Source organism: Osmia bicornis, chromosome 13 (genome assembly GCF_907164935.1).
Source record: "Osmia bicornis bicornis chromosome 13, iOsmBic2.1, whole genome shotgun sequence".
Taxonomy (NCBI): Eukaryota; Metazoa; Arthropoda; class Insecta; order Hymenoptera; family Megachilidae; genus Osmia; species Osmia bicornis.
In genome coordinates this window covers 2,145,716-2,169,313 of record NC_060228.1, presented here as the reverse complement: position 1 = coordinate 2,169,313, position 23,598 = coordinate 2,145,716, and the positions used below count along the sequence as shown (strand labels likewise).

The 23,598-nt window shown below is 44.0% G+C and overlaps 3 protein-coding genes across 15 annotated transcripts in view; 1 reads left to right on the top strand and 2 right to left on the bottom strand.

Moving 5' to 3' along the window:
* Window positions 1-4,284, bottom strand: part of LOC114871802 (protein Wnt-6-like) — a 49,932-nt gene extending 45,648 nt beyond the window's left edge. For 3 of the 5 annotated variants that reach the window (XM_029178226.2, XM_029178227.2, XM_046288398.1), the window contains exon 1: window positions 4,096-4,176. Coding sequence is in view for 2 of the 5 variants with exons in the window: in XM_029178222.2 (XP_029034055.1) it covers window positions 4,096-4,184 (89 nt within the window). In the remaining 3 variants the exon portion in view is untranslated. Of the gene's footprint in view, window positions 1-4,095 lie in introns of all 5 variants that reach the window. The other 2 variants (XM_029178222.2, XM_029178225.2) reach the window with 1 other exon arrangement.
* Window positions 479-17,716, top strand: LOC114871790 (neither inactivation nor afterpotential protein C). 8 transcript variants are annotated; one of them, XM_029178178.2, is made up of 24 exons: window positions 479-555; window positions 4,682-4,911; window positions 4,968-5,149; window positions 6,785-6,889; window positions 7,684-8,075; window positions 8,138-8,228; window positions 8,303-8,398; window positions 8,471-8,656; window positions 8,735-8,923; window positions 8,987-9,186; window positions 9,563-9,903; window positions 10,363-10,573; window positions 10,677-10,818; window positions 10,885-11,346; window positions 11,829-12,118; window positions 12,195-12,457; window positions 12,611-12,688; window positions 12,858-13,039; window positions 13,878-14,071; window positions 14,631-14,728; window positions 15,293-15,510; window positions 15,628-15,830; window positions 15,911-15,998; window positions 16,334-17,716. In XM_029178178.2, exons 2-24 carry the CDS (start codon window positions 4,704-4,706, stop codon window positions 16,661-16,663), a joined length of 4,749 nt encoding a protein of 1,582 aa, XP_029034011.2. In that variant the 5' UTR covers window positions 479-555; window positions 4,682-4,703; the 3' UTR covers window positions 16,664-17,716. The 8 variants fall into 8 exon arrangements, 5 of the variants coding, with proteins under 5 accessions (XP_029034011.2, XP_029034013.2, XP_046144351.1 ...); XR_003788642.2 differs by lacking the exon at window positions 16,334-17,716 and having other exon boundaries at window positions 15,381-15,510; XM_029178180.2 differs by lacking the exon at window positions 14,631-14,728 and having other exon boundaries at window positions 15,381-15,510.
* Window positions 17,717-17,805: 89 nt separating this feature from the next.
* LOC114871796 (protein bric-a-brac 2-like) lies at window positions 17,806-23,236 on the bottom strand. Of its 2 annotated transcripts, XM_029178208.2 has the most exons (5): window positions 22,765-23,228; window positions 22,114-22,554; window positions 21,936-22,038; window positions 18,490-18,914; window positions 17,806-18,413 (listed from the first exon to the last, which is right to left on the bottom strand). In XM_029178208.2, exons 1-5 carry the CDS (start codon window positions 22,942-22,944, stop codon window positions 18,198-18,200), a joined length of 1,365 nt encoding a protein of 454 aa, XP_029034041.1. In that variant the 5' UTR covers window positions 22,945-23,228; the 3' UTR covers window positions 17,806-18,197. The 2 variants fall into 2 exon arrangements, with proteins under 2 accessions (XP_029034041.1, XP_046144352.1); XM_046288396.1 differs by lacking the exons at window positions 17,806-18,413; window positions 18,490-18,914 and adding an exon at window positions 19,196-21,198 and having other exon boundaries at window positions 22,765-23,236.
* Window positions 23,237-23,598: the final 362 nt, after the last annotated feature.

Here is a 23,598-nt window from a genome sequence, read left to right as displayed (position 1 = left end):
AGATACCTGTACCTGAACGACAATTATTCCCGTACCCTTGACGATTCCCGATTCACAACACGTTCGCCAGTTCCTCCAATGCGGAACAATGGCGTTTAACACGAATCACGGTGATTTATTTCAACTTAATTAACCCTTTACATGACAGTCGGCGAGGATGGTTGAGAATCAGAATGAAAATCGGAACTTGCTATGTTTTCCCCTTTGTCTATTGATGTTTTCTTCTTCGAGAAGAATACTTCGTCACTAATAACGGTACCAATATACAATTAGGAAAGAGAAGAAGAAGAAAAGATAAGGGAACAAAGAGAGAAAGAAAGAGAGGCTGAACGACGATCTGAGAAACGAAATCAATGAGCTAACAGGCTTGCGAGTTAGCAGTTAGTTAATTAAGTCGGCGTTATTGGATCATGGAAGCCAAGCACCCCTCCCCAGTAGCACCCCCTCGACGCAATCGTGACTACCGCCCTACACGAGCGTCGTAGAACTCGGCTCTTACATTGCGAGGGTGGACGCCGCAGGGCCTGCACAACCTGCCAGACGTTTTAATTAGAGGTGAGTTTCATCGCGAACCACGCTAAGAGCACCACCACCAACCACCCCTTCCTCTTACTTGTCCCTTACGAGTAAGTGTTTTGCACACCTTTCGTGAAACCCCTTCCGTTTCGTACGTTACACAAGCCAGAACCTCCTATACATATATCTCTCTCTCTATGGCGCCGTCGACTCTTGGAAAACCGATGACGCGAATCGACGGGAACCCCTTGTGAAAAATCTATCTAAACGAACAAGACGCGTAACAAACTACCGAACGATACAATTCGGATAAAATGTTTATTTTATTTTACTCTATAACTTAATTGTTACCATACGTGTAAGTCGCAATGGTGCACAGTGAAGGAGGTGAGAAAAATTCATTCGTATCGCTTAACAACCATGAAACAAAAGAGCAAACAGAAGGAGGAACGAAGGGGATAAGAAAAAACATGGAGGAAAATTGTGAGGAAGAAGTAGAAAAAGGATGTGTATACCGCGGGGTGCTTTACGTTCCACGGTGCGTGTCACGGAGGTGCCGGAACATGTGTTTCAGTATGTTTTGCCAGGGGGCAAGGAAAAAGAGAGAAATCCGTCGACGGAGAGAGAGGAAGAGAAGGCAGGAGGATTCGTCTAGAGATACCAGAGGTAAATCCAAGGCAGGTGTCTCGATCGAGCAAGAACGATCGAAGAGACGAGCACGCGGTAGTTTCTACCGACGTATCGGTATTTCCAACGAGATGGTAGACGGGGAGAGGAAAAAAAAGAACGGTATACATCGTAGTAAGACAAGAGGGAAAGAAATAAAGCAAAGGTGGAGTGGAGAAGATCTCGCGAGTGCCTCGGTTCAGTCGCGAGACGAGAGCCGCGCCAGTCCAGGAGAAGAATATAGCGGAAAGTTAAATGTTGCATGAGCTTCGAAGAAGAAGAACAGCCGCGAGATTCTCGGTATCGATTAACCCGCTGACGGAAATAACGTACGAGCGGCGTGGAACGAGCGATTTTTCGTATCGATCGCGAGAACAGCGACACCTCCGCCTTGGAATGCCAAACAGAGGAGAGAACGCGTTGTTATCTGCCGAAAGGATCGATCTTCGATCTGTAAAAGGTAGCAGCAACGTTCGGAAAAAGACCGGCTGAAAGAAAGATATCCGTGGTGCAAGAAGACGAATAGAGAGGAGGAAAGCTCTCGCGGTCTCTACAACCCGACCGCGACGCGACGCCGATCGATAGAGGGACGTTCGATATCGTGGCCGCTAATCGATGCAACGCAAGTTTGCAACTTTTTCATCGAGGGCCGAATCGAAAGGACATGGTGCGCCTGCTAGTTTTTCCGGCGTACAGGCGCGTTTCGAGGCACCAACGAGACCACTTGTCACCAGTTTACCGTACTTTCCGGCGAAACGAGTGTCGAACCCTTTTCAACCGGTCCGAACCGGTCGGCTGCCGATCGTTTTCGGCCACTGCGACTCTTTTTCTTCCTCTTCTTCCTCGTCCACCGCCGTTGATTCTTCCCAGGGATTCGCGGTGCTAACATTCCGGCCCGGGGACCGTTCTCCAACCACGAACATCAACTTTCCCACAACCGATTTCGAAACTTTCTAACTCATCGCGCACCTCTTCCGTCCCCTCTGGGCGATGTCTTATCGAAGATAAGAGAAACGAGCTACTGCTCGATTTTTCTTTCACCACGTCCGTTCGTTTTCTTCTGTCGGACGAAACTTTCCCACAACGACCGTTTCGTCGCCCGCTTCTTCCCTTTTAAAGAGCTCGAACCCTGGACGAGACGCGACGAGCAAGGCCAAGGATGAAGAAGAAAACAGAGAGGACAAGAGTGAGCCAACAGTGGAACCAAGACGAAGAGAAAGAACCGATGGACCGAGTGGCACGGAAAGGTTTTTCTGAAATCACGGGACCCGTCCTTACCACCCTGCTCTTCTCCCTCTTTTCTTCTCGTTCGTCTTCTCGCGACGCGCGGTCGGGCATCAATAATTTAACGCCCTGTCGTACCGATAAACCTGCACGGCTCAACGCCAGCGGGAAAAGGAAGAAGATGCAGAAACAGAAGCAGAAGGCAGAAGGCAGAAGAGAAAGAAGAGAAAAGAAGGGAAGAGAAGAGATGCACCGTGTGGACATCGTGGATCAACTTGAGTTTCTTACCTTCCTTCGTTCACATATAGTCAGTGACGCGTCACCCTTTCTCTCTCTCTTTCTCTTTTTCTCCCTCACCCTTTCCCTGTTCGATTACAAGCGGCAAGAAACAGCATTACACGAGACACGCCGCGCCGACAAATCGACGGATTATGCCGGACGAGCGCCGACCCACCGGGAATAAATGAATTGGCTAACGACGCGAATCCTCTCATTTCTCGCCCTTCTCTTTTCCTTTTCAGACACACCACGGCTTTTCTCGCAGACCAGAGGCCGCGGATTCGAGCCACTCCGTTTCTTCGGGATCGATAATCGAGGGAAAGTCTCTTTTCGATTGGATTAGAAAGGATTCCAGAATTTTACACGAGTATGACTCTAAGACGAAGCGTTTTTCTCGATTCGTTCTCATGTTTATGCATCTTTCACGAAGATCTCATCAAGGATCACTCTCTCGTCGCGGGAAGATTACTTCAGGGTGAAAATTGCTTCATGAAAGACAACTTCGGTGCTAGAATTGCTTCGTGGGAAGATTACTTTAAGAGAGAATCACTTCGATAAATGTTAAAGATGGGTTGTTTAGCCGAAAAATCGCACGAACGCTGTTAAAGATCCAATAACGAGGACACTTGGCGCGAACGGTTTCGTGGCAAGGAAGCTTATCAACTGCAAATGAAAATGAGGAGGTCCTCGTCAGAGGTCTACGAAAGTAGAACCTCATCGATCGGCTGGTGTCTTTGGTAAAGCTGCTAAGCGAGCCACCCGTTACCCACGGTCTCGCGTAACTCATTAAATACTCTTACGCAATCCGTGGGATCCGATAAATGGGATATGTGTTACCCTGCGGCGTTTCCGCAGCCCTACAAGTACCCAGCAGGGACGCGGGATAGTAAAACGAAATATACCACTGGCGCTTGCCGTATCGATTCTGATTTTTATAACCAACGATTCTTCTTCTTTCATTTTATAATAAAATAATTAATAATTCTCCGAGATATATTCAATTATCTTAGTTCGCGATAAATTTGTCCATTTTCTATCGTGCATTTTTTTCCCTCGTTCACCGATAAGTTCGACACGGAAAGCCACAGAAATCCCGCAAGTTCCGTCGTACTCACACGTCGCGGTGTTACCTGACGATCGAGTCGATAGAAGCTACGCGTTATAAATACTCTCGTCTGTACTTATACGATCGTTCGTTTCTAAAGCAGGAATAAAACTTGGCTTCTGATAAACGCTAGTTCCATAAGAAAGTTGATAAATTTGAATCTGTCGAAAGTGAAACGGGATATCCAGCGGAACGATCCGGTGGCTTTACGCTTCCCTCGTAGAAGCTTTCAGGAAGCCTAGCTACTAATTAGCGATTACCACTCGTTCACGCGGCACTCGAGAAAGAATATAATTAGCACTCACCTTTGTACCGATGTGCCGTGAAGCCCTCGACCGGCCGAACCTGGCCTCTCGTAAAAAAATCCGTAGAGCATTCTCTTCCGAAGAGTCATTCTCGACCTTCTCTACTCTCCACGTTCGAACGGATGGAAAGAGGTCCTGGTTTTCCTCGCGAGCGTTAAGAGCGTACGTCGACCACCTCTTCGTGTCCCTGCCTCCATCCACTCTGTTCCGGAAACGAGAACAAAATTAATGAACTTTTTGTTATCAGCCTTCCATCGCGAAGTACAAAGAACCTCGAGAGTTTTTCATCTATTTTTCCTCGATCCGGTTCAATCAGAATCGTTTAAATTTTATTTCTCCATTCTGCTTTCTTTCCTCTTTTTCTTTCTTTACGCTCTTTTCTCTTTCGCAACAGATATCTGTCTCCTTTCTATCGAACACCCAATTATTCCGCTACTCGAAACGATAACAATTTTTCCTCTCGTTTTCACCCGATTTTTACAGCGACTCGCGTGTTTGTTCACGTTAGCGAAGTATTTGTTTGTTAGATTGTTGCATATCGAATGAACGATTTCGAAGTACTTATGAAACGTGTAACGATGTTCAGGTAGCGATTGAAAGGATCGAAGATGAGCGAATACGGATACGGCAGGAGGGGTGGATCCGATCAGAGACGGTCAAGAAGCAGAGGTGACGATGACAATTACGACGATCGAGGAAGAAATACCTTACAGCGTCTGGATAGTATTCAAGACCCTGGAAAACGTTACCTTCTCAGGGAGTGCATAGGATCTGGAGTCTGTGGAGACGTCTACGAAGCCATCGATCAGCAAGCAGGTACGATACCCTTTCCCCACCGAAAGGACATCCATAATACCGGCATCATTTTATAGGAAACAAGAAGGTTGCGGTGAAGGTGCAAAAGCTCACACCTGAATCGCAGTCTCTGATCATCGAGGAATACAAAGTCCTTCGGGATTTCGCAACCCACCCTAATCTGCCAGACTTTTATGGAATCTATCGTAGGAGATCCGGCAAGAAGACCGAGTACGATCAAATATGGTTCGTGATGGAGGTAAGCTCGAATTCATATTATCTTATTATCTTCTGAGAACATAAGCCAGGTCGACTCTAAACATTTCGACGATTATCTAAACATTATCACGATCGGCATAACTATCGACGATTTTATGGAACGTTTGAACGTCGGTTTCGAAATCTATGCGTAAAACAGCCACTCCTTTAACATCGTAATTCTTCGAAGAGAAAAAGAAAGAAAAGCTGCGAGATCGAGAACAGACAGGGTACAAGAGTGTGGGATTGTGAAGAATGGGGGCGGAGGGAGGAGGAGAAAGAGAGAAAAAAAAAAAGAGAAAAGGAAGGCAAGGTGGAAGGGAAGAGTTGCTGTACGTAGCCATGCCAGGACCCGGAGGCAATTTCAAGCATTTGAGACGGTCGAATACACGGATAATTTACGACACGCGCGGCCATTAAACAATCATTAAACTCGTTCGTGTACGCAGGTGAGCCCCGGCACGTCGCGGACCTAATTTACGGGTGGACCTCCGCGGTGAGCCCGAAATATTATTACTTATCTCGAGCAAAAGCGTCGATGTTTCGTTTAACGCGAATGCGTGCGAGCTCTCAATCTCCCAAACTTGCTCCTGTTTCTCTCTAAACCATTCTCATTCAACCCAAAGAATCCCAAAGTGTTGGAACAATTAGTTGACATCTAAGAACGCAAAGGTGCTAATAGAGTGATTTGACGAATCGATCTTCGATACCAAAGAAACCCGACAAAGAAACAGGTGTACGATAACTGCAAGTAACGATTTCGCGAGTCAATCGATTGCAGCAAAAAGCTGTGCAAACGTTCGGGCAGGTAAGAGTAGCGCGGAGAAGAAAAAGGGAAGCCGAGAGGCGGGTTGTAAAAGGAGGAACGACACGCAACGACAATGTGGCAAAGATTTATCGCCGATGGTATTTCATATCGTATCACGAGCAAGTTTTACGGGCACGTATACACAAACTGTTCGCCAGTAGACGAACTTTTCGTGCCGCAGTCGATGCACCTTGGCTCGAAAGAATGCATCCACCGGAGTGCATCGCGTGCTTGCTGGGTCTGCTCGAAGCTCGTACCGAATGCTTCCGATTCATTCGGGATCAATCGAAAATATGTACGATGAGGACGAAAGAGTAATAAAATTATTAAAACATTCGGATTCCAGTTAAGCCTTTCGCTACAAATGCGAAATTTGAATTTTTGAACTTGCGCCAGTGGGCCAGAAATTTCATATTGAAAATTTTATAATGGCAAAGAACTGCGAAATATATTAAAATAACGGTACGATCTTGCCAATGGCACATTTTTCTTACAATTAATGGATCACCATGGCCCAAATGAAAAGTCCCGATCCCATGGGACCACCGTGGCAGCGAAAGGGTTAAGAGATAGAAATAGAAACGGTAAAATGAAGATGTAGAGATGCCAAGTAATTATATAAAACCACGGGGAACATTGACCTCCGTTCCGGGTAGTCGATTTAGATTACTTCCGCAATTTCACGGGCAATGCCAAGCAGTCGGTAAGACGAGGAGAAGAAGCAATGCAAATCGAAAATTACTTTAACGAACTATAATTACAATACGATGCTTGGACACGCGTACACGAGGAACAGATAATTATCAGTTTTCGTTGTATAATTTTCAGCTTTGCGACGGTGGAACTGTGATGGACCTCGTTCACGGCCTCTTATCCAAGGACAAGAAGATGCGCGAGGAGCATATAGGTTTCATCTTGAGGGAAGTGATCCAGGTAATCCTATTCCACAGAAACAACAGCGGAAAAGTAAGAAAGAGAAAGGAAACGATTAAGGAAAAACTGCGACTGGACAGCGAAGTGGACGGGTGTCATTTGCTCGTCAAACGCCGCTGCAACCCGCATCGGTGTCGAAGATAAAACGCGCGTTTCCGTTTCGAATCGTGCACCGTTTCCCTTCCGTTCCGTACAGTTGGTGCATCGTAGCGGTCCCGCGGCTTGATTTCTCGCCGCGGCAAAAACGATGGGATCGCGTAAAATCGATGGGTTCTGCTAATTATCCTTGCCGTGGGAACCTCGCGAACCCGGGATCCCCCTCGAACTTCCTTCGAGTATTCGAGTCGTGCGAAGAGGTACGGTAAAAATTTTGATACAGTTGCTTTTGGAACTCTATACAAGATTGCAAGCACGTGTAACGGGCATAGCTTCTTCCCGGGTTCTTAGCCCTCTCGAATCTCCTCCCTTTCTCTCTGTCTCGCCATCCTTTCTCGTAAAGTGCACGCAACAACCCCTTCCTCCCTTCGTCTTCTTGTTCCCGTTGGTACGTGTTCCATGGTCCCAGTAGCGATTCGTCCACGGTCGCTCGTGCGGTAAATCAGGCCACGGTGACGTTTAATGCCGGCAAATTACACGCGAAATAAATGCTCGCGAAGAAAACGAGCCACCGCTGTCTAGAGGAAAGCGTAAAACCTAACCGAACCTGCTATCCGATTCCGATTCCGTTTCCGTTTCTCATTCTCTTCACCCCCATAGACGAAACGACTGAATCAACGATCGTTTTCTATCACCAGGCGATGGCCTTTCTGCACGAGAACAACGTGATGCACCGTGACATACGTGGCAATAATATCGTGCTGACGAGGGAGGGTGAAGTGAAGCTGGTCGATTTTGGATTGTCGCGGATGGTTCAAAGTGAAATGGGTAAACGTTACACGTGTATCGGATCGCCGTGTTGGATGGCACCGGAAGTGGCTGCGAGCAAAGGGAACACGTCGGATGCCGGTTATGGAAACCGCGCAGACGTTTGGGCGGTCGGTATCACCGCGATCGAGATAGCTGACGGGAAACCACCGTTTCAGGATATGCATCCAACCAGAGCGCTCTTTCAAATCGTTCGCAATCCCCCGCCAAATTTGTACAGACCCTCGAATTGGTCGCAAAATTTCAACGACTTCATTGCCGAGTAAGTGTTCTAAGCTGCGAGAAGTTTGAAAGAAGATGCAGGAAAGACTTGACGATTTTCAGATGTCTCGAGAAGAATCCGGAAAACAGACCGTACATGGCGGAAATAGCCGAGCATCCTTTTCTAGCGGACATACCCGAGGACGATTTTCTGGTAACTGATGACAATTTCATAGAAAATGAAATAATCGAAATAATAAGGAGGCAAACGACCAACATTGTTTCTAGATGACGAAAGAGATCAAGATACTGATGATGGACGTGGGTACAAAAGGTAGACAGGAAAGGAGACCGGAAGTGATAGTTCGAAAGGGTTTCCTCAAGGTAATATTTTAAACAAACATCTTTATTACCGGACGTACGACCTCTCTCTCTGCTTTTTGTTTTATGATTCAGACCCATCAAACGGATCCTCTGGAGCCTATGTTTATGGAAGATCTCGCGGCACTCGAGACACTCACGGAGGACACGATTTTGGACGAACTGCACGAACGATTGCGGCAGGGTTATTACCATAGTTTCATCGGTGATATCCTGTTGATTTTAAATCCGAACGAGAAACAGGACATTTATGGGTCTGATGTGAGAAATTTCACGTTCTATCACCTCAGGTTGATAGGGTTTGAATAACGTCAATTAAGGTTTATCATTTTCTTGCAGTATCACACGAAGTATCAGTGCAAATCTCGATCGGATAACGCGCCTCACATATTCTCGGTAGGAGATAGCGCTTTTCAGGACGTGCTGCACAACGAAGAGCCTCAACACATCCTATTAGCCGGGGAGAGTAATTCAGGAAAAACGACGAACATGTTGTATCTCATAGAGCATCTGATGTATCTGGGAAAGGTAAGCTGAAGGAACATCGCTCGAACGATTCGTCACGTGAACAGGAGTTTCGTTGAACTTCAGAGCCTGCAAGATACCGGTGCTAGGCTGATGAAAGCTATAAAGGTGCTTCACGCGTTCAGTAACGCTGCGACACCGTTAAATCCTAATTCAACCAGATGCGTGTTGCAAATACAAACCACCTACGGATCGTCTGGGAAAGCGTCCGGTGGCATATTTTGGTTGTATCAGCTGGAAAAGTGGCGTGTTTCTACTCGCGACAGGTAGATCTTTCGAATGTCTGTTCGCGTTGCTCAGACCATCGATTGATTTCGAACAATTGAAACTAGTAATTCACCTGTACGAAATTAGATTTCCAGATCGCGGGTGAAACTCTTAACTCTTTGCACTCGAAGGTCCTTTTATTTGCTTTAAGGAAATAGCCGAACTGTAGTTTCCTGCGTTGCTTCTATTCTAGATTCCAGAGGAACCAGTGAAAGGTAATAGCTTCAAAGTACTCTGCCAATTTTATTAGCCTTATTTCCGTAAGCTTAATGCAAACCTTAAATGCGATCTAGTTAACCTGTCGAGTGCAAAGGGTTAATTTAGTAAGTTTCTCGAATCGACACGCTAGTCACGCTTTCAATACGTTCTCAACAGAAACCAATCGAATTTTCACGTGTTCTACTATTTTTACGACGGTCTCGACGCCATGAACAAATTGAAACAGTACAATCTACCGGCCGGAAGAAGGATGAGGTATCTTCGAATTAGCGAGAAGGGAACGGAAAGGAAACGATCGTTTAAAGTTAGGAACGATCCACGCGGGAACGTGGTCAAGTTCGATGAGCTGAAGGAGAATCTGAAAATCTTAGAGATGGATGAGTATTGTGAAACGATATGGAAGGTGATGGCGGCGATTTTGACTTTGGGAGAGATTCGATTCGTCGAAGGTAACAACGGAGAGGCTGATATGGATAACAACGACGCGGCTAACAGAGGTATACGAGCTAATGTACTGTTCGGAGATCGTTAATTGCCGAGCACCAACAAACTTAACGACTGTGCCGTTGGCTCCATCCCCTCTAGGAATCCGCAACTTGAGAAGTCAGCGGTCACGTTGCACAGGCGTAAAATTTCCATATTTCCATATGCAAAATTTATGGAAAGTGTAAAAACTCTCCAGTTTTTTTAATAATATAAACCCCGAATCTACGTCTACGTCAATGCGTCCGAATCGTCGCTCGCTATCGCTTCATCTCATTCTGTTTCAATGTCTGTCCTTAACGACGTTCGTCACGCGATAAATTTGTGAATGTAAGGGCCTCGGCCAATAAACATAATACGTGTGACTAGAGGCAAGTCAATGAATTTGATTGGACGGCAACTTACGATCTCCGAACAGTACACGGAATAAATAATTCGAAATCAATAATCGAACGTTTGCTCGTACTCCACAGTGGCTCAACTGCTGAATCTAGACGAAAAGAAGTTTGTCTGGGCGTTGCTAAATTACTGTATAATTAGCGGTGGCGCCGTGGTGCGTAAAAAGCACACCTGCGACGAAGCGAAAGAGGCGAGGGACGTGCTAGCAAACACGATTTACCAGAGATTAGTTGACTGGATAGTAAACACCATCAATCATAAATTCACGGTCACTCGTACTTTATTGTGAGTTCACATGCGAAACGTTCGTTAAAAATATTCTCGTCATCGTTTGCCGATGCACTCGTCATCTTTACGAATACAACAGATAACAGTGTTGATCTTTTAGTGGAGACAAATATGTGATCAACGTGATGGACCTGTTTGGATTCGAGTGTTTCGCGGTGAATCGATTGGAACAGCTGATAGTAAACACCATGAACGAACAGATGCAGTGTTATTACAATCAAAGGGTGTTCGCCTGGGAAATGGTAAGTGTTCGAAGGGTGAAACTGTAAAAAATCCGAATGAATTCTAACAACGACGTTGGTTCGTAGCAAGAGCAAGAGGAAGAAGATATACCCGTTCAACGTTTACACTTTTACGACAACAAGGACGCGATAGATCATCTGATGAGCAAGGACAGAGGTTTATTCAGCGTGATCGACGACGCGTCGAAGCATATGCTCGATTATCAGTACATAATGAATAAACTGGAACAACGAGCGGAGAACGTTTACATAAAAGCAGCGAGCTCCCACGAGTTCACCGTAGCTCATTACACGGGCAAATTGATTTACGACGCTAGCGAAATGGCCGAGAAGAATCGTGACTTCATACCGCCGGAAATGATCGAAACGCTCAGGCAATCGAGCATCGAGACCATGAAGGAAATGTTCACGAACAAGTTGACGAAAACCGGAAACCTGACCATCGTCGTCGAGCATCCGAAGGTCGCTGATAAGAAGACGAGCAAAGGAAAGTGGGGCGCGCTTATGCAGGAAACGGCGAAACCGAAGGTAAGAAACGCCTGGTTCTTCATTTCTCCTCTGTAGGCGTTTAGTGGAGGGGGAGAGGGGCTTTCGTCTCCCCGGACGCCTTTAGTTTGGGTCGGGGACCGCTAGATGGCGGCGAGAGATGATCGGTGACAGTGTTCTCGCTGGCGGTCGCATGCAATTCGAATATATAGGAGTTCCGAATTGCAGTATGACAGGTGTATCATCCCTTCTGGGTGGTATGAGTCCCACTGCCCGGGCCCCCTTAGCCGAATAGTGCTAAAAAAAAAAATATCTGAGGCAGGGATCGTCTGTTGTCAGCCACACTGACGAATCTAACAGACGATCCCGAGGCGAAACGCCTTTTTCTCCTCTCTTCTACACCTCCGTTAACCCCTTGCTTCTCGTACTAAAGGAAGAACGAATACGGTGTAGAAAAAAAAAGAAATGGGAACGAATTACAGCGTAAAAATATGATCACTTCGCGATTGTTATTTTACAAACAGAGATATAACACCGCATCCCGAGGGCAATACTCGCAGACACGGAAAATAAGAACGTCCGCGGCTACCTTTAAATCCACCAGCCTTGAAATCCTTAAGAACCTATCGACAGGTAGCGGAAGTGGTGGTATCCATTTTATCAGGTGCATCAGATCGGATCTCGAGGGGGCACCTCGTGGCTTTTATCGCGAGGTAGTTAGGCAACAAATCAGAGCGTTGGCTATTCTCGACACTGCCAAAGCCAGGCAACGTGGCTACCCGCACAGAATAAGCTTTCCAGAATTTCTTCGAAGGTAGTAAAAGTTGTAAATGAGTATCTCAAGTATCGATGTTCTTTTTCAATAATTCTGTATTACTTTTTATGTTTAGATATCAATTCTTAGCGTTCGATTTCGACGAGAACGTCGAAATCACGAAAGATAACTGCCGATTATTATTGATCCGATTGAAAATGGAAGGTTGGGTGATAGGGAAAACGAAAGTGTTTCTGAAGTATTACAACGAGGAGTACCTGTCGCGTTTGTACGAAACGCAGGTGAAAAAGATAGTAAAAGTTCAATGTATGATGAGGGCGTTTTTAGCACGTAAAAGCATGGCATCGAAAATCACGTCGACCGTAAAGAAAGAAGTCGGTAGGTAAACCGATTTATGAAGAAGAACAAAACATTGGGTACGAGCCGGTTACATTATGCGTTTCGTTTCTCTCACTTTTTCTTTTCTTTTTACCATCGAATGGCTCGTACGTTTTCCATTGGTTACGAGAAATTTAACAGGTATTGTTTCAGTGAAGAAAGCGTCTATAAAGAAGAAAGAAGCGTCGGTGGAACTGTCGGAAGATCAGGCAGCGGTAATGATTCAGAAAGGTAGGACGAACGGATAGTAATTAATGGAAAGAGAAGAATTTGATTTTTGACGAGCCTAATAGAGTAGCAAGTGATTTTCATCGAACGTGTTCCATCGTACTCTTTACTGTACCGTAAACGTTTCATCGAAATTACTATCTGACCAAATGTGTAATTTCATCAAATACAGCATACAGGGGTCATGCAGTGAGGAAGGAGATGGCGCCTCAACTAGGGAAAGGCCCGATAGATCCGCAAATGATGGACATGATGAAGTTTTACAGCAGCAAATGGAGATCGAAGAGTATATTCCAAGTCCTCCTACGTTACCGTGCAGCCCGGTATCAAGACCTCGTGCAATTCTCGCAACAAGTGAGTACGATACTCTTTAACCCTTTTACTACGAGCTCGTAACGCTCGTCTGCCGTGACGATGCCGCTAAAATTATGCGAGGACCGTTGTCCTTCAGTTTTTTGGGGGAAAAAACACTTCCCATAAAAGAGGGATTTATGATTTCTTAACAAATCAGAGAAAACACGAGAAGATCGAAATTATAAGTTCAGAGAGAGATACAGAGTGTGTAAGAGAGCGAGCGACTATAGTCGCCCGTTGTATTATACATGATGTCCCAGCATCGGTAGTACAACCGAGGAGGGGGGATTCTATATGAAAAAACAAAAATAAAGAAAAATTTTTTCATTTGAGCCTTCGTTTTCGAGAAAATCAGTTTTGACTAATCGTGTTTTAGCGATGGATGGATCTCGATAGAAGTCATAAGTCACTTATAAGTAGTACTAATATCATTAGTATCACAATTAGTAGCACAATAGGCAGCATTTCCAACAATTTTTGCATTAATAAAGTAAGTTAGTAACTAAATTACATGTCTTATTTTCATTTAAATCCACTCTAAATCCATAAGTAGAAATAAGTAATTGTTGATACTAATGATATTAGTACTACTTATAAGTGACATATGACTTCTATCGAGATCCATCCATCTAATTCAAAACTAATTTTCTCGAGAACGAAGTCTCAAATGAAAAAAGTTGTTTCTTTATTTTCGATTTGTTTTTTCATGTAGAATCACCCTGGGACACCCTGTACATCAATGGTATCTTATGGAAAGCGACTACAGTCGCCCGTCGTAGCGAAAGGGTTAACCTTGATACACATCTAACATTCGTTCTAATACCAATCTCTTAAACAGGTTCATCTGTTCAATCAAGCGATAGTGGGAAGTCTGACGCAGACGAATAATCAAATATCCTTAGACAAGGTGGAGCCAAACGTTTCCGCGTCCGTGTACTTAGGCCACATGAGACCACCCGAAGTGCACAAGTTACCCTTCAACTTTTATAACGAGTTACCCATCCCGGATTCGAGCATGGGGATGGGTCTGGGGTGAGTCGATTTTACGTGATTTCCATCGTGAGTGTCTTTATTCAGTTAGTCGTAGATGTAAAAAAAAAAAAGAAAAAAAGAGAGGTCCACTAGTGGGCCTGAATCGATCGGAAAGAAAACTTAGACGACACTCGTCCTGATTCGTTGATTAGTTTCGATCCTCATCATTAGACGTCATTCACCATTTGAATATCGTATCGTGTGCGTAGTTAGTTCTCCGTGTCTTGTGTCCGTGTATCCTTATTCTATCCAATAAGAATAGAATATTAAAAGAAAAAAAAGAAATAAAATAAAGAATGGTTGAACGACAGAGAGAGCCTCGTGTAGTCCGTGGTGTGTATACGCGTCGTTATAATCGACGTTTCTTGCTTTGTCCTTTTGTCACGCGCTTCCACGTGTTGTATTTTTCTTCTTCTTTTTTTAAAATTTTATTTTCTTAATTTGCACAACAAGTCACGCTCTCCTTTCTCGTTGTGTGTGCCGTCTCTATCGAGTTTAAAAGCCGCTTAAGAATTTCTGCGGAGGCTTGTGGCGTCAACTGAGAAATACGTTCTCGCAGATCCGCGTCATCGGCGTCTGACGATGAGCACGAAGCCTGGGACGCGCCATTACGGAGACAAACGGTGCCTTGGGCCAACAGGAACACTCGTACCAGAGGTGCCTATCACATTTTGTTTCATTCCCGTGAAGCTGCATCGATACCGATACCCGATCGTACGCCACTATTCATATTCAGGAACATACAACTCTTTTACTCCATACATACGTTTACCCTACACTATCAAGTCTCTCGCTCTTCTTTTTCTTTTCTTTTCTTTATCCGATCCGAGTCCGACGATCATGGATACAGAGTGCGCCTCTGATTAGAGATATACAGGCTGTCTCAACATACTTTTTCTTCTTTGAGACAGCTTGTATAATTGTCACGCGTCACTCTGTATAGTTCGTCCGACTCGGTGCATTTTCATCAGATTCTCTTTCTCTTTCAGTCGTAATAACAAGGTGTCCCACCGGGTATAGTGTCACTTAATAAAAGTTTATCGTCGCGAGAATCCGCTTTCGCGTACGATCGTTTTACGGTTAAGAGAAGCGCGCGTTTGGGTCTTCCGAGGACGGTCCGAGAGAAACTGAGACAGAAAAATCTCGATTGCCTGTGCCGAGTGGCGACTATCTCACTCGGGAGAGAACTCACTCTCCATTGGATTGCTCTGCATTTTTCAGACGTCGAGGTTCAAACAACGAACTCGCCACATCGAGTGGCGAATTCAGGCGCCGAGGGACAGAGTCTGATCAACACTCCGTTTTCCAGAGACCCGAATATCTCGGTCCGATGTCCACCGGAAGAATCAGCCCGAAGCAGAATGGGTAACGCCGGGTATCAACAAGTTCCGAGCAACCGTAGTCCCGTACCATCTGCTAACGCTCACAATCCTCGCTCAGTAAGTTCGACGACATCGATCGGCCACATTTGTCCTAACTCGTCCGTCCCGTCTCTCTGTTTATTTAACTTCTCTCCGTCTCCTCGGAATCGATACTCTGACCGTGTGTATTTTCAGAATAATTACGATAGCACTGGGTCGATACGCTCTAGAAAACACGCACCGCCACCGCCTATTCCGTTCAATCAGTCGCAACCACCCCCGACGCGTAGCACCGACAATTACAGTTCGGACGCTCGAAGTAAAAGCAACGTAGACACCGGTAGCAACGAATGGGAGTTCGAGGACAGAATTAACAGAAACGCCGGCAATGTTAATCGGTTCGATTACACTACCTACGAGTGTATCTCGCTCGATTGTTCGACAAACTACCCTAATCCTTCTCTTTTACCCCTTTCAGTGTCAATCCGATACAGGAATTGCAAATGATAGGTCGTAGGAACAACAATGTCGGTAACGACGACGACGAGCCACCGTTCAATTTTCAGGTGCGTGGAATTTGTTGCAATAACGTCAAGTAACAAATTGTAAACTTTGAAAAATTGAACGATGATATACGGAATAATTGTTATTAGAATGTGTCTCGCCGAGTACGTTCACTTTCACTGTCCCAGCCAACTTATGCTCTGTCTGCCACAGTAGAAATATCAACGTATAGTCAGACACAGAATAATACAGATTATTAAGAATATCAGGCACTGATTTTTATTACACTTACAGTATGAGAAAATGAATAAGTTCAATCCCCGAAAAATATGGTATCGAGTTAGATCTGAACAACCTACCACCCCTGAAACGATACGTCGATGTTGCTCTGTTGCAGGCGATGCTGAGGAAAACCAGTCACCATCGAGCGTCGATGAAACGTACCCCCGTCTACGATAGCTATTCCCCGTCACCACTGCCAGGTTCCGGATACCGTGGAACCCGCGAAAACGAGTCGAACGTTGTGTACAGAAGCGGAGGAAGTCGCCGAGACTCCGCCGAGTGGAGTCCAAACGAGATGGTAAGAATGTCTGAGAAATACGGGAAAGAAGGAGCTTGGGGTGAAGATCGAGCCCACACGGGTGAACGAAGCAGAGCAACTGCGGAGAGTGTCACCGCGGAGATTGCTCCGGGAATCGTTGTCGAGGGTTACGTCGCCGAATTGTAAACAACGAACGTTTCCTTCCGAACACAATTCGTGTTGAAACTGTGTCCCGTTCCTTTCGATTACCAACTAAGAATCCGGTAATGAAATATACAATACGAATAATTTTTGAAAGTTTTCGGTACCGAAAAATAGGGAAACTTATTTGTTAGAACGATGGTACTCGGCAAAACAACCAAAGAACTCTTCTTACGTGTCGAACCACGACAGAAAAACTGGACCCAGTTGGAATTGCGAATGTCGCATAAGAATAAAACAGAAAGGAGGAGGAGGAGAAGAGAAAGAGAAGCTTGTAAAGATACCTGCTGTAGATGTCCCGATGGAAACAAATGCACGACTCGTATGATCGAATTGAATGATTGATACCCAAAATCCACCAACGTTGCTGACTCGGAGAGATTCTTTTTATCCACAAATATGTACATACATTGTATATTTTTTTAGTGCTTTTCTCTTTGGGTTTTCCTTTTTCTAAACGAACACGAACGACTCGTCGATACAACGCTTCTTTTGTAATTTCTATCTGCGCCTCGAGCGACCGTCATGTCCGCAATTCTTGTCCAATGTACAATAATTTTTCACGGATGAATCAGATTTCCAAAGACGTCCCTATGTTCTCGAACAGTTAGCAATGCTCCTTACCGACGCGCAGCATTTCATCGTCCTCTTTTTATATCGGTCACATAAGCATTCGATTAAGATTCAGTCAAATTTTCATTCGCACGATTACGAAAAAATTGTGACAAAACGAGAAAACGATTCCTGTTACCATCCTGATAATTAGTACGACGATACGCGATTCTGTCGTGCTCTTAAAAGTGATCAAGTTTCTATTTCGAATTCGAAACGATGCTTCCGTACCCCTTTTATAGCACGCAATTCACATTCATCGATGAAATCGAATTATTATCGAAAAGGTGCACCCAGCACGATCGGTTCTACTTATTTGCAAAGCACGAAACTCCTCTCACTTTTACGAAGTTAAATATTTATAAAAGTTTCAACCGACTGATGCACGATTGTCAAGAATTTTAAAGAATAAAGAGTTAAAAAGCACCCTAGTTTCATCTCTGAGGCTAATCATCTTTCCTTCCAACCGTTCCTACAATTTCTCGTACCATATGCAACGCAACATTCTCAACCAATAATAATAAACATTTTTATTACTAGTCTTATAAAATTTTAGTCGGTACAACGATAAAAATATTTTCCACCCTGCAACGCGATACTGGCCGTCGATAATGACTATGAAAGCGGTATATACAATACAATATGAATATACATTTTAAAAAATGATAACAATAAACCATATTCTTGTTCGTTACGAATCACAGAGGAATTATGGTAATTATAATACTCGCAATAGCATTCTGTACTCTTCAAAAAAACGAGGACAGCATGCTCCTTTATAATAACGTATAAAAATATAAATTTGTTCGAATACAAACGCAATTCGATGCGTTCCGATTAATAGAAAATTTAATTAACAAATAAACAACCTGTACAGTGTCCTCCACTGCACAACCCAATATTAATCTCAATCTTTATCAGCCTGAGGATTATTATCCTGATTATTGTTCTGTTGAGAATTCTGTTTAATTATATTAACTAAGGCGTGCAACCGTGTGGGACGCACATTTTGGAGCACCATGTGTGCTTCCCCTAAAATTAACAGGCCATTATCAGCATCCTTAGCTGAAAGATTGTGTGCCAATATTACATGGCGCCTCCAATCCGCATGCGTAGGGAGAACCTAGAAAAAAAATTATTAACTTATTAAACAATATCCTTATCCTGCTTCCTATAGATTCTTAATCTTACGTACGTACCTGGAGACACCATTTGCAATTAAGCGACGGTGAAATCGTGTGGACGGCTTTGATGTGTCTTCGTCGGAAGCCCCAGCTCGTGTACGTCCTATCGCAGAAGGGACAGGGAAACGGTGGATACGCGGCAGTACCTTGTACTGTCTCTTCCGGCAAGTCTGAACTGCCAGCAGTTCCGGGACAAGTTGGAAACACGGAACGGAGAAATCTGGAGTCCTGTTCCATCAAAACGTTTGTAGATTCCTGTTGATCCATCGTTGGCTCCGAATAAGAACGATTCGATGAATAAAGTGCCTCTGTGGTTCGAGAGGTGTTCCAAGGTGGAGTTCGTTCGAGGATTATCGGAGGTCTCGATCCTCGTGGCTCTGGCGAAGGCGTCGATGTCTCTCGAGCATCGGCGATCGCGGTTGCGCTCGGCTTTGAAGATCCTGCAAGTAATTCCAGTCTGCGACTTCAAATTTTCTTCGTTCGATCAAACTCGACGTGGAAGTGGAAGGAGTTCAGACGAGGAATGGCAGATTCAGGATCTTCTATCTTCAGGATGAGGGGTCTTCTTTTCGAGCAAAAATAGACGAGGAGTCTTCTTTGGATGAAGGATGCGACGAATTGGCAGGATACTCAAAGTTTATTCGTTCGATTTTCCAGTGGGATACAAAAGTAAGTCAAAGGCGTACACGGGAGAACAGAGCGCCGGGAAATGACGAGACGATTAAAAATGTAAAATAGGTTTATTTGCAACCAGTCGCGTGTGTGTTTCGTCTACAATCGTATCTGATTCAAATGAACAGTCAATTCGAAGCGTATCATGCTCTCCGCGAGATCAATCGACGAAAGAGGTGGCAAACAAACAAGGTAAAACAAATCTGTTCGTTCAGTTGAAAAGAAACTTTTCAAATGTGTCTTTCGCGTGATGCGTTCACGCGTTAAATATATTCTACAAGCATAACTTACATGGGATTAGGACCCCCGATACCCGATAAGAGGAATCGTGGAATTAGGCATAGACATTAATGGACAACGTAGCCAGCTACGAACTCAAGGATCTCGGGTTCGATTTAAAGTGCCCCTATGTTCCACGGATCCCTAAACTTATGCTACTACTCTCAACGTAACAGCTACCTTTTCTCATTTACATATACAAGGTGTTAAGTAATTAATAACCATCACTTGCAGAGACAGATATCTGCAAAGAAACCTAACTATACATATAAACTTTGTCTCGTAACTCTAGGTGATCCTATGTGTAGATTTCTTGAAACTCTGGCGAAGGTCCGGGGTAAAGTTCACCTCTGTAAACTATGACTATTACTTTCTTAACACCCTGTGCGTTAAGTCGTGATCATGTGCAAGCACATGTCTGATCAGATGGACGCGTTGTCTTTTCGTGCAACACGCGTTTCCCTACGTCTAATCGCGTGCGTTGCAGGTGTCTGCACGTACGCATCTACACGTACAACTATGTATCTAGCTACTCGCGTACGTTGATCAGGTGACCGTACAGTCACAGACATAGATAGTTTCTCTCTGGCAGGTGAAGGAATCTATGCACGCAACTGTATATACTTATCGTGCCGTCGAGTGTAAGAAAGACCCCGCGTGTGCCTCTACGACACATCGCGTTTTAATATTAGTATACACGTGTTACTGTGGATCGTCTACGACGAAAGTGCATATTCGCGTGAACATCGTGAAGAAACGATAGAAAGGAATGTTACGTTGCTCAAAGTACGAGACCCAAGGTACAAGAGAAAAGAAAAAAATGATTTACCTTTCGATACCAAAATGAAAAAACCAATGTTAGACTCGTTTGAAAAAACGAAAGGATTTAAAGTTGCACGATCATTTGCCTCGTGAAAGCAAAACGTGAAGCGTATAGATAATTGGACCACGCCTGGAACGCTCTCCGTCTCCCTACTCTCTCTTTCTTTAAAGACATTCTGATCTTTACATCGAAACTCTCTGTTCTATCTATCGATTCTTCGAAAAAGCGTCAAGTCCATTAAGTTCAAGTCCTATTATATTATGCGCGAATTCCCCAATAGTGTCCGATCTTTCTTATAATCTGTGTCATACTATTTCCTCTACGAAAAAAATTCGCGATCGTCGTTCAACAGTTCGGCTCAGCAAGAGAAGAAAGGATACGGAGAAACATCGAGAACGATTTCCATCACGATCCTAACACGATCTATGATAGATCGAAACGAGGAATCGTCGCGAAAGAAAGACTTCATTCCAGCCAGTGGAAACGTTTCCGTTTGACCCCTGACCTGAAACGCCCTAGTCATTGAGTGTAAACCGACCGCCTTTGGAACAGATACCTTTTCAAACCCCTATTGCTTGTATCGATCTTAGTCACGCAATTTTTCCACGTCTCCTCCCATTCGACGCTGTTCGGTGCAATACCGCTAAAGTGCAACAGAACTTCCCTTATCAAATGTATTTTGTTACTATCGAACTGCTGTTTCCCCATCTTGCCGTTCACGTTACAAAGAATCCTCTCCTCCGGGGTGAAGAGAATCTTCATAAGGTCACAGGCCAAATGATCCATCGGTCGGGAGGATGCCCAGGTTGAGATAATCTCCGGACTTGGCAGAAGATCGGCGTAAGGTAGCTGCTGATACGCGTACAGCAGCGGCTTCACGTCCGAGAATCCAGTTAGGCCGGATAACCCAGATAAACCGGAAATGTCTTCAGCAGGGCTGTTCCCAGACCCTGCCACACACATCAGAGCACAGCCTGCTTTAGACACGAATCCCCCTGGACGCGCAACACTCGCAACGTACCGAACAATCAAGCAAAACTCGATCAGATTTAATTATCTTTTTTTTTTATTCCATCGATCTCTATCGCGTATCAAATGAATTTCTTTCCTATGTCACACATGCACGCATATGTTTTGCATTTGAACGCGACAGAAAAAAAAGTCTACAATAATCTTGATTAACTAGAAGTCAGGATCGCGTGTATTCAATTGAACAAGTACAGCGCCAAGTGGCTCTAGATATCAAACTATGTAGCTCTCTCGTCTAACCATTCGTTGAGAACATCAAGCGAAACCAAAAGAAATGAAAGAAATACTTGCCAGACCAATATCGATAAACGAAGAAACAACGATCAAAGCTAACTGAATTACAGTAACAAAGCAGTCGAGGATAACGTCGAGCAAAAAAATCGAAAAAATTTGCTGCTTCCTAACGATATAAGCTTGACCCGTTGAAATTCTTGCACAATTCAATGAGCACTGTATCTGTATACACATTCGTTTGCTTTTGACAACAATTTAAACATAAATAGAAATACCAAGTACCATTTAATGGTATTGGATAAGCATTATGATGTAATGCTTGCATAAAACACATATGAACAATAACATTTTGCAATGTTGAAGAGCACATAAAATACACGCAAATAAAATACCAATCTAACTTCATTTTGAAATTGTCACTAACCTTGATTTCCATCGCTTTGACCAGTGTCCAATCTTTCAGCTGGATCTTTATCTGTTGCTGGCTGTTTCTGAGAATTGTCCACTGCCGTTTCTATTGGTTCTATCTGAAACATAATCAATTAAATTGTTAGTTTACTATTCAATTTACTATAATGTAAAGATCCTCAAGTGTTACTAACTTTCATTTCCAAACGCTGATAAATTGGATTTTGAAGCATGTTCTTTGGAAGAGGATAATCCCCTTCTTTTTTACCTTGATCACTGGTTGTGGACTCATCTGTTCCTTCTAACTGTGATATTCTAGGTGTCAATGCTGATTCTAATATAGAATTTTGATGTTTATTAAGTTTCTGTTTCTTTCTTGAAGTTTCTTCCTTAGCTGTTACCACACTCTCTTCCACTGCCTGTTCTAGTTCTGCTAATCTTTTATACGATTCTTTAGCAAATATATCTCCCCCGGAAAGCCCACGAATTTGCAAGGTCTCTGCAGCTTTTAACAGGGCTGGTAAATTTTTCTGCTCTATATTTACCTCCCCTTTATATATAAATATAAGTAACGCTTCCAATTCGCTGAAGTGCACATCTTGAAGTATTATAACAGGATGTTGGCAGGGATTTGTCTGTAACAATAGAGATTAGAATAATGGGTTAGCAGGTTAACTCATTGGTTAATAGGTTAACCTCAACTAGTGTACAACACATTTGTTTTATACAACTCTCTATCAAGTCTTATCAATTAAATATAGATTGACAATGACTTTTGATTGACAGCGAGACAATTGTCAAAAGGTCGAAGAAATTAAAAAAAGAAAATAACGTAGAAAGTCAACCTGGAAAACTTTCTTGAAAAAAGGACTGCTAGCCGAGAGAATCACTTTATGCGCCGTAAGACACTGTCCATCGCTTGCCAATGTCACATCCACCAGACCTTCTTCTTCCCAAAGGCTTTCGAAGCTCGTGGCGATGTTGTTTAAAAAACTGTTCCATTTTAGACATATTTGATTTGACATATCTTACGGACAGCAAGTGTCAATTCTATCAAAAATGTTAACACTGTGTCGCGGATTACACGACGCTCGAATCCGTCAATGACAATTACAATTCAACGAGAGTAACAAAGTCGACGATGACAACAGGAATAACAACGACAACGAGAATGACAACGACAGCGATGACGACGGCAACGACCGCGATGTAACAGCAGTCGTGCCAGGCACGCACAAACATCCTTGGTGCTGGGTTGGGAGAATATAGTCAATATGGCGGCCATGCTCTGTTGAATTGCGCGCGACCTTAGAAACCACCATCGAAACATTATTATTCGTTCAACGAGAAAACATACCTGTTTCGCGCAGCTCAGGGAGGCCCTCTAGTTTTACTTCTATCTTCATGGTCATATACACGGCGAACAAAAATATATAATAAAAGAAGCAGCTTGCTTCAAACAACTGATAACGTCGAAGATCGAAGAGTATACAGAATATAAGACCGCTGGGTATACTACGCGGCGCCATTTTGCGCTTGCGCAGACGAAGCATGCGCAGTACAAACGAAATCTTGTTGCGCGATAGGTATGATCTATCATAGAACGAATAATATGCGGCTCTCTGTCTGCTTCTATGCTATAATCCGATAGATCAAACAACAGAGTAAAGGAAAAAAAC